The following is a 10000-nucleotide window of genomic DNA, read 5'->3' as shown; positions in this document are numbered from 1 at the left end:
ATTTTATTTCGGAACACGATCTGCGCTGTTCTGATCTAAAATCTACCGCTCGAAAAGTTCCTTTCCCCTCTGCTTTAATTCTCATTATTCTAGGTACTAATAAAGAGCCTGTACCCTTAACTTATTATGGGTTTCTAAGCTGTCAGGGTTTTGCTAGCGTTTTTCATACAAGACTGTCAGAAGGCTACATTATCGTCTGTCACACCTGAGACACCTGAGATTTCCAGCCATATTCCTCTCCAAACTGTTACCACAAAGTTGGAGGTACAGAATTGTATAGAATGTTTTGTGGACACAAAGCCAGCTCCGTGAAGATTTGCTTTCCATGGGTTGGAGGATGTAGATGTCCTGTTTTAAACCCTACTGAAGATGAATGAAAGCTGACTGCATCCCAGGCCTCTTTACCATCTCACCTACATCAGTACCTGACTTTACTAACACCCTTGTAGCTGAATAAATCTCCACAAAATTCCACAAAATCTGGTGGAACATCTTATCAGAAGAGTGGAGCTTATCAACAAACAAGAACTAAATGTGGAATGGAATGTTTAAAAAGAGGCACATAACAATCTTATGGTCAGGTGTCCATAATGTTTGGTTGAAAAAGCCCAGGCGCATTTCTGAAGCTTCATAAAGGTCCATTATTCATTAGTAACATTAGCCTGGAGTGAAAGCTAAAGAGCAGCGATCGACTGCAGTTGAGACAAATGGACATTGATCAGGTTTGCTGGTTATAGTATGAATAATTGTCCTGCACTGCTGCGAGTGATGGAGTGCAGTGATGGAGGGATTTGATGGAGAGAGAGAGAGATGAAGGTGAAGGAATAAGGAAAAGTCCCTGTTGGTCTCGGTCTCGTGTTTGTAAGGAATAGAGCTGGACGATATGAAGAGGGGAGAAAACATTCATCAGTGCATTCATGATTACGCAACAAGGAGCGATCTATAATAAGCCCCGCCCCCAATACCCACACACACCTGATTGGTCCACAGTGAAATTACTTCCACTTTCTATTTTTTTGGGTGAGTGGAGCTCTAAGGACACAAAATAGAGAGATAGTGAGAGAGATTGGAAGAGAGAGAAATATGGGATGAATAATAATAATAATAATAATAATAATAATAAAATAGAGAGCAAGTGATGGAAACAGTGAGATAGAATGAGAGCTGGACCGAGAGTGATAGAGAGAAAGAGGGGTTAAAAACAAATTAAAGAAATAAGCAGAAATGAAATAAGGGCAAAGGGAGAGAAAGGGGAATTAAAAAATGCAAGGAAAGAAAGAAAGAAAGAAAGAAAGAAAGAAAGAAAGAAAGAAAGAAAGAAAGAAAGAAAGAAAGAAAGAAAAGCCTGGGTAAATATTAAAAGATGGAAAGAGGAGAAAAAAAGAGGGATAGAACAACAGAGTGGGGAAGAGATGAAGGAAGAGACCGCAGTGTGTGGAAAAGACAAAGAGGAACGATAGATAGATAGATAGATAGATAGATAGATAGATAGATAGATAGATAGATAGATAGATAGATAGATAGATAGATAGATAGATAGATAGATAGATAGATAGATAGATAAAATCAAATGCAGCACTAGAGATTTTAGAGTATTTATTCATTTATTTATTTATTTATTAAAGCTAAATAGTATTATATTAAGCCCCACCTCCTCTCTGTTCTCATTGGTTGTGCACTTGTAGTGTTCTGATTGGCTGAAACCAAAAATCTTTTTTTTTTTTTTCTTTTTTCAATAAAAAAAACCACAACAAAATGGTATAAGGGCCAGTTGTTTTTTTTTATCGCCCAGCTCTACTCGAGTGAACAATTTTCACAAACAAAACAACACACTCAGGCAAAAAAACAACATAAAATACAAAAATCAAAAAATGTAATAAGTAAATCACAACCCAACTTTTTTTTTCTTTGTCATTCCTTGTAGCCGCTGGATTCAGACACACAGAGAGAGTAAGAGAAAGAGAGAGAGAGAGAGAGAGAGAGAGAGAGAGAGAGAGAGAGAGAGAGAGAGAGAGAGAGAGAGAGAGAGAGAGTACAAAGAAACCAATCCTCTAAGACACAGGACAGAAGACACATTTCGCTTTAACAAGAGCTGCTGTGGGAGGAGCTAGAGACAGTGGGCGGGGCTACAGGGGACCTAAGATTGTAGGATCTGAGAAGGTTGGAGTTCGGGATTTGGAGGTCAGGCAACAGGACGTGTCATACACAGGAGCACGGTGACGGACGCAAACCAGACACACGAGCAAAAAACGAACTCCGAGAAGGAAAAACACCTCGAGCGAAACAGGTACGGATTTGGCGAAGGATGGGCAGGAAATGAGGGGCATGTGGAGAAATGGTAGAAAAATAAAACACTATGGCAAAAATTGTCCTCGCCCGTCCCCTTCCCCATCCCACGCAAAAAAGGGCGCATTTTTATGTCCATCACTAAAGTGCACTCCCAGTTAGGGTCCCTATTTTTATTTTTCATCAGTTCCTCCAGGACGTCTTGAGGCCCATCTTTCTGTCCTTCTCATTTGTCCCATCGTCTCTCCAAACACAGAGTCCGTTTAAAAAAAAAAAAAAAACATGGATCAACAGAACAAAGAAAAATGGTCAGATCGATGGATAGAAAATAAAAAGATTATTGTTCCCAGAGCATGAAAAAGAAGAAGAAGAAGAAGACGAGGAGGAGAAGGAGTAGGACGAGGACTACACGGAGGACGACACGCTCGCAGCATGCTTTCAGCCGACAGGTCTGTCCTCGTTTTCCGTCCTCCTGGCGCGAGACAAAAGTAGTCCTCCTCTCTGTAGAGAAATTTTTTTTTTCTTTTTTCTTTCCATCCCTGTGAAAACTGACTCTAATGATTTACTACAACCTCTTTTTTTCTCCCTACACACACACACACACACACACACACACACACACACACACACACACACACACACACACACACACCCTAATGGTCCATAGTGAAATTACATCTACGATTTCTTTTAAAAATCCAGGTTTTTTCTCTCAGGCTCAGTTTTCAATAAATAAATAAACATTTTTTGTAGATTTTTTTCCTTTTGATTTCGGGAATGTGCATCGTGTGTTTTTTCCCCTGAATAAACCAACATGTGTATGTGTGTGTGTGTGTGTGTGTGTGTGTGTGTGTGTGTGTGTGTGTGTGTGTGTGTGTGTGTGTGTGTGTGTGTGTGTGTGTGTTGTGTCGGCGTTGCAGCACTGTCTGTTTCTCGCTTCTTTCGCACGATGGACAGATTTATTCACATATGAGAGGAAAAGGATGGACGTCCGGGGCAACAGCAAAGCAAACCTGAGGAGGAGAAGAAAGAAAAAAAGACAAGAGCAAGAAAATTAAAGAGAAGCACTGATATAGAAACAATTAGAAAGATAAAGAGAGAGAGAGATGGAGAAAGAGAGAGAGAGAGAGAGAGAGAGAGAGAGAGAGAGAGAGAGAGAGAGAGAGAGAGAAAGAGAGATATGTGGGGAGAAATGTTGCATAAGGAAAGATGAAAGAATAAATTAAAGGAGGGAAATGAATGGAAGAAATAAGAGAAGAAAGAGAAAGAGAGAAAATGGAGATATAGAACAAGAAAGAAAGAAAGAAAGATAAAGGAGAGACAGAAAAAGAAAAAATAGAGAAGAAACAGAGCTTGATAAAGGAAAGAAAGAAAGAAAGAAAGAAAGAAAGAAAGAAAGAAAGAAAGAAAGAAAGAAAGAAAGAAAGAAAGAAAGAAAGAAAGAGTAGGACAGATGAGAGAACAGACTGGTTATAAAAGCATGACAGAGCAGATGTCCATGTTCTCGTTTCCTTCGGTGCTCCAGAAACACAACAGAAGGGTGAAGATCTCTTCAAAATGAGTCAAGGTGAGTTCATGTGTGTGTCTTTTCTAACTTCAGATGAAGAACATCAGTCTGGGTGGAGAAACATCAGGAACAAAAGTTACTGCAATTCCAAATCTGTCCTGCATGTTCGTGGTGTTTCTGCAGCCATAAGCATCGTTCTTGAAGGGCTTTTTTCCATCAAGAACCTTGCGAGGAACTGAGGAGTCAAGGGAGTCGATTCTGGGTTTTTATTTTCTATCTTACGTGAGCAGCGAGGACCATGAATAAACATCTGATTGCCTCAACTAGAATGTGACATCAGAAAGGCTGTCAGATATCTCAGCCAGAACAGCGAAGAACAAATAAATGAGATCAGGAGAACACCTGAGACCTCAGCATTTATGTGGTGAAGCTCAACCTGCCCATGCTTCATGATACGATCAATTCTGTAGATCTTCTGAAACGACTCTCAGTGTATGTAATCAATTTTAATTGTCAAAAACAGTCTCCAAGCGTGAAACTGATCTTCATGCAGGACAGGTTCAGTTTCCCCACCTTCCTAAGATTCAGTTCTTCTCCTTCTTCTTCTTTTTTTATTTATTAACCTTCTGGTTTCAGTCATTAGATCTAACGGCTTTTCTCAGCACTGCTACAATGTACTGCCAAAAGACTATTACTATGTGCTTCTTTTTGAATGTTGAGGCTCCATTTGCTGTCATAATGAGCTCCACTCTTTTGGGAAGATGTTCCACTAGTTTTTCCGGAGATTCACTTAGTAACATCAGGGACTGATGTAGGTGAGGTGAGGAGGCCTGGGGTGCAGTCAGCATGAAAAAAAATCATCCCAAAGGTCTTTGAGATCTATAGCTGGAGATCTTCCACATCTTCCCACCCATGTAAAGCAGATATTAATGGAGCTGGATTTGTACATCATCATACTGGAATAGGTTTGAATCTCCTAGTTCCAGTGCAGAAGAAATTTCATGCTAACACACCCAAAAGACGTCCTGTAAAATTGTGTGTCTCCAACCTTTACTAAAGACTGCATGACAGTGACATAGATGTGGTGACCAACCACAGTGACTTAAAGGCATCACCGTAGCTTTTTTCCTGATTCCACCAGGAAACATGGTTCAGTCTCATCACCTCACTACAGAAGTTCCTCAACGTTCTGCTCCTGGTCCAGACTTGTTCTCTAATTTATACCAAACTCCTCGTTTCTGCCAGTAAATTTAAATGTCATGGCAAACATAAACTTGTTCAGGGCACAACACAACCAGTCTGATGATGCAGAACTTTCCTTATCTTCTCCTGCCAACGTTTTTGCCCGCCTTTTTCCAGTAAACTTCCATCAACTCCAACTCGATGTTGACTTCCTGGACCTCAGAATCACCACAGAAACCATCACAGACCATTCGATATATAATCGAGGAGCCTGGTGTATGTTTCTGTTTTTCTAATTGCCCAGAACATCTGCATGATTCTGCACTTTACTTATTCAGTCTGAGATCAAACCAATTTTTTTTAGGAGCCTTCAAATCACCCAAAACAACCTGGTTAGCAGGAGGGTCTCCTGCGATTCTTCTTGCTGGTTTTACATCATCATGTGATATGAGGTGGTATCAAAAAGTTTGGAGACTCGATCTGTTTAAAGGAAAGTACTTTTTTTTTTTTTTTTATCTATGTTCACACGCGATCACCTTCAAAACAGTCCCCTTGCACAGCAATACAGCGCCCCCAGCGTTCCTGCCTCTTCTGGAACATGTCCTGGAAGTCTTTATTTCAAAGCAATGGTGTCAAAACGGCGAGCTGAATCTTCATCTTCAGGAGGAGGGCAAAGTCAGCAGGAGTGAGATCATGTGGATTGTTCTCCGATGATCATCATGCACGAGTTGCCAAATGGTTTTGACATTTTTGGGGGTTGAGCTCGTTGACGCTTTTCCTGATCTCTCTACACTTTTCAGTGATGTTCTTCCTCTCTTGAAGTGATGTGCCACTTAAAACACTTTGGAAGACTCGTTGCAGCATCGCCCTTTGTCAAATGTCAGTGGCAGATTTGCCCAGTTTTCACGCAGAACTCGCTGTTCATGATGAAATCGCACTTGTGGTCGGAATGTGGTGTGGAACTCTTTGATACCACCTTGTTTCTCCTCTACAGACCGTTTTGGGGCTGCTGTTTTATAACCTCCAACAGTTCTATTGTTTGACCCTCTGCTCAGGAGCTCCAACTATTTTCTTTTGCAGCAAAAACAAATTGGACCAAACTGTCAAGCTTTAGATCCTCACAAGTCACGCACAACTGTAAAGCAAAATCCCGGCTTCTCCAAGGTGGATACAGTGTTCCAAATGATAAAATACAAAGCCTCAGTGCTGCCTGAGTGTTATGGCGTAGATCCCGGGGTAGATTCCCAAAATGGCAGTAAAATTGGATTTCAAGCTCGATTGCTCTTGAATTGTTCGTTGAATTGTTGTCCAGGAACTAACATTTGGAAAGATGAGACGTTATGAACCATGTCTGAGTGTAAGTGTTTTTGCGTCCATACCCACGTGTCTAGTCAGAGTGAGGACTGTCCACCACGATGTGCGGTTTTGGCGAGGCCGCAGCGTTCTTCGTCACGTACGTGTTAATGGATTTTTCCTGCCCAGGGAAAGCACATTATTTAGAAAAAAAAGATTACAGCAACAATACACATTTGGAGATAAAATGGGGATGGATATCACCTCCACCAGCTGGTGCCAGTGTTCAATAGGTTTCCGGGGGTTTGCCAGCATGGCCGTCCAATGCTCTCTGCCAGGGCCTTCAGCATCGCTGCCTACACGGCACATTCCAATCACCTCATTATGGCCGATACTGTCAGATACGACAAAACCAAAAGACAGAGCGAAAGAATGCATTAAATAGACCGGCGAGGGTGGACGATTATTAAATCGCTCCATTATTACGATGAAAAAACAGACAAGATCAGATGAGAGACGAAGGAAAGCCGCAGAGAACAAAGAAACATCACATTGTGGACAGATGATTAGCGTGGAAATCCTTCACAGAGGACAGAGCGGACTAACACGGCCGCTTAATTACAGAGGGAGACAGATCGCCATCAGAGAAATGATTTGTCTCGTGCTCACATTTCAGTCTGAGGCCAAATTGTCCCTCCATCGAGACTCTGTCCTTCTGGCTGTCCTTCGTTTTGTTTTTTTAATATAGTTTATTCACCGACATGGATCCTTTATTTCACCGTTTATCATTCCACAAAAATCCATTAGAAATCAGTACGATTACATATAGCATTAAGCAGAGGCCCCTATTCTTTATCCTTACAAACAGGGGTCTGGCAGTGCAACGTGGTGGTGCTGAGATTTGAACCTAACAACCTTCTGATCAGAAGTCCAACATGTTACTAACCACTTCCCACTTTATGGCATTTTTTGCAGATGCCTGCTTATCCAGAGCAACATACGGATGTGCTTTTGAAGATTTTATCAATGAATATGTCCTGATTCTTGTTTATAAGATCAGTAACAGTATAACAGTATTAAAAGGCCAAAATTCTTCTAAAAGGGAATATACACTATAGAGACAAACGCATCGAGGTGGTAGGTGGTCAGTGGTTAAGGCAAGAGGTCGAACCAATTGCGTTTTATGGTTTGGATGATGTGGAAGATCTACTACTATAGAGCTCCAACCCTACAGGACACCTCTCTTTGGGACGAATGATTCACGCTGGCTGCCTCCAACCCAGGCCTCCTCACCTAATTTGGTCTCAGGAGCAGTTTGTGCTTTCCACATGCACACCATCTGCGTTCTCAGGTGATCTACGCATTGACGGATTACAGAGATAAATAGTGGTACAGTCCACTGGAGAATTTCTCTTCTCTCCACTGATATAACTGGATTACTGGATGCTAAAAATAAACAGCGTTTAAAAGGATCCTATCTGTATTTTTTATCTATATGGGTCGAACTCTGTGTTCTTACAGACTGGAAACAGCAGGGGTGATCAGGAAAGTGCTCACTAAGGGGGTAACGGATTACAGTGAGGGTTTACAAGTTACTGATATTTCCAACATCTGGATTTGGATCTCAAATTTAATTCCAGGTGTACAGTATATTCATGGCTTCTGCCAGACACCTTTATCCAGAGCGATTTACATTTCTCTTATTCACACAACTGAGCAGTGGAAGGGTTGAGGGCCTTGTTCAGGGGCCCAGGAGTGGGAGCTTGGTAAGGCTGGGATTTAAACTCACAACCTTCTGGTCCAAAGACCAAAGTTTTAACTACTAAGTATATACAATATACACTATTCTCAGATCTGCACAGGATTTGGGCTTGGGCGAGTTCCACCATCTGACAGTTTGATGGTTAAGAATCGATATGTCTCAGAATGTCTGAGAAGATGTTTTACCAGATTTTGTGGAGACTTGTGGATATTCTTTCAGCCAGAAGTTAAAGTTAGTAAAGTCAGGTACTGATGTACAGAATCTCACAATTGTAAGTTCACCTCTCACATTTCAGCAACCATTGTAGTGGATCTTCTCCAGGGACAATACTAGAGAAATTAAATTAGGATATATTCAGATTTACTGTCCTCTGAAAATAACTCAACATACATAAAAATGTAAATAACTGCCAACAAATGTGAGTACACCCTCAGTGAACATGTCAAAACTGTGTCCAAAGTGTGAATATTGTGTGTGAGCACCATCGTTCTCCAGCACTGCTTTAATCCTCCTGGGTGTGAAATTCACCAGAGCTGCACAGGTTGTTGCTGGGATCCTCTTCCACTCCTCCATAACGACATCACGGAGCTGCTGGATGTTACACAAGGCGCTTCTCCACCTTTCGCTTGAGGATCCCCACAGGTGCTCAGTAGGGTTCAGGTCTGAAGACATACTTCAGAAGAGGCTCCTTCTGGGACGACGGCCTGCAAACTGACTTGTTGCAGTAAACAGCGTACAGTCTGAGCACTGACAAGCAGACCTTCTGCTTCTGCAACCTCTAAAGGTTGCAGAAGCAGAACAATGCTGCTGTTTTCTGAAGCAGCTTCTGCACCTGATGCACAGCACGAGGACTCGACTTCTTCGATGGACCCTTGGGAGGTCTGTTCCAAGTTGAACTCGTCTTGGAAAACCTCTGTATGACCCTGAACACTGTACTGTAACTCAGTTTCAGGGTGATACTGATCTTCTCACAGCCTCGGCATCTTTGTGGAGAGCAACAATTCCAACTCTCAGATCCTCAGAGACTCTTTACCATGAGGTGCATGTAGAACATCCAGTGGTCAGTGTGAGAGAATTGAACTCAAAGCACCAAATTGTAACTGCTCTAATAGAAGATACACAAATGTATATGGTTCTGACAAGCAGATAAAAACATGAACATGATGAATAGAACATGTGGCTTTACACGTTTACACCACGTACAGCTGTTATCACTGAGGGTGCACTCACTTTTGTTGTTTAGACAATAATGTCTCTATGTTGTTATTTTTAGAGGACAGTAAATCAGTACTGCTACACAAACTGCACACTGATACTCTAAAATAAATTTAAGTTTAATTTCTTCAGTTTTGTCTCTTGAGAAGATAAAATGGTTGCTGAAATGTGACGGGTGCATTTACTTTTGTGAGATTCTGTAGGTCTGGGTATGGGGTTTTAGGACGTCTTCCAACCCATGGATCTTCATGGAGCTGGCTTTGTGCATTGTCATGCTGGAACAGGTTTGAGTCTAACTAGTTCAAGTAAAGGTAAAAATTGTTAGCGCATCCAAAGTCGTTCGATACAATTGTGTGTCCAAGTTTGGAGCAGAACCACATACAAATCCGGTTGGAAAAACACTTGAGTCCATTTTGTGTTTGATTTGACTCCAAGTACTCGATAGTATTAATTGTGTCATTAACGCTAATTTGCATGTGCAAGAGGATAAACGGATAAGCGTTTGTGCATTGCAGCCGAGGTAGAAGTAATGAATTTTACATTGAAATGCGACATGGTGGTACAAAGCAGGATGAAAAAGAGGGCTTTGTGTGTGTGTGTGTGTGTGTGTATTTGTTCTTGTCTTGAGAGTGAGATTCAAAGAATAGCCAAGCTTTTACACACACACACACACACACACACACACACACACACACACACACACACACACACACACACACACACACACTAAACAGTACATCCAATATAATGCAGAT

At 41.5% G+C, this 10000-nt stretch overlaps 1 protein-coding gene across 1 annotated transcript in view; it reads right to left on the bottom strand.

The window, feature by feature from the left end:
• syt3 (synaptotagmin III) overlaps window positions 1-10000 on the bottom strand; it is a 49798-nt gene that overhangs the window by 363 nt on the left and 39435 nt on the right. Inside the window, exons 10-12 of the mRNA XM_083566973.1 lie at window positions 6533-6662; window positions 6355-6449; window positions 1-3299 (exon numbers count right to left, since the gene is read on the bottom strand). The exon at window positions 1-3299 is cut by the window's left edge and continues 363 nt beyond it. Of these exons, the coding sequence (XP_083423099.1) occupies window positions 6363-6449; window positions 6533-6662 (217 nt within the window). The 3' untranslated portion in view covers window positions 1-3299; window positions 6355-6362. The remainder of the gene's footprint in view (window positions 3300-6354; window positions 6450-6532; window positions 6663-10000) is intronic.

The sequence above is a fragment of the Silurus aristotelis genome, assembly GCF_946808225.1.
Source record: "Silurus aristotelis genome assembly, chromosome: 17".
NCBI classification, from domain to species: domain Eukaryota; kingdom Metazoa; phylum Chordata; class Actinopteri; order Siluriformes; family Siluridae; genus Silurus; species Silurus aristotelis.
Note: the sequence above shows the minus strand (reverse complement) of the source record. Positions and strands in the feature narration are given on the sequence as shown.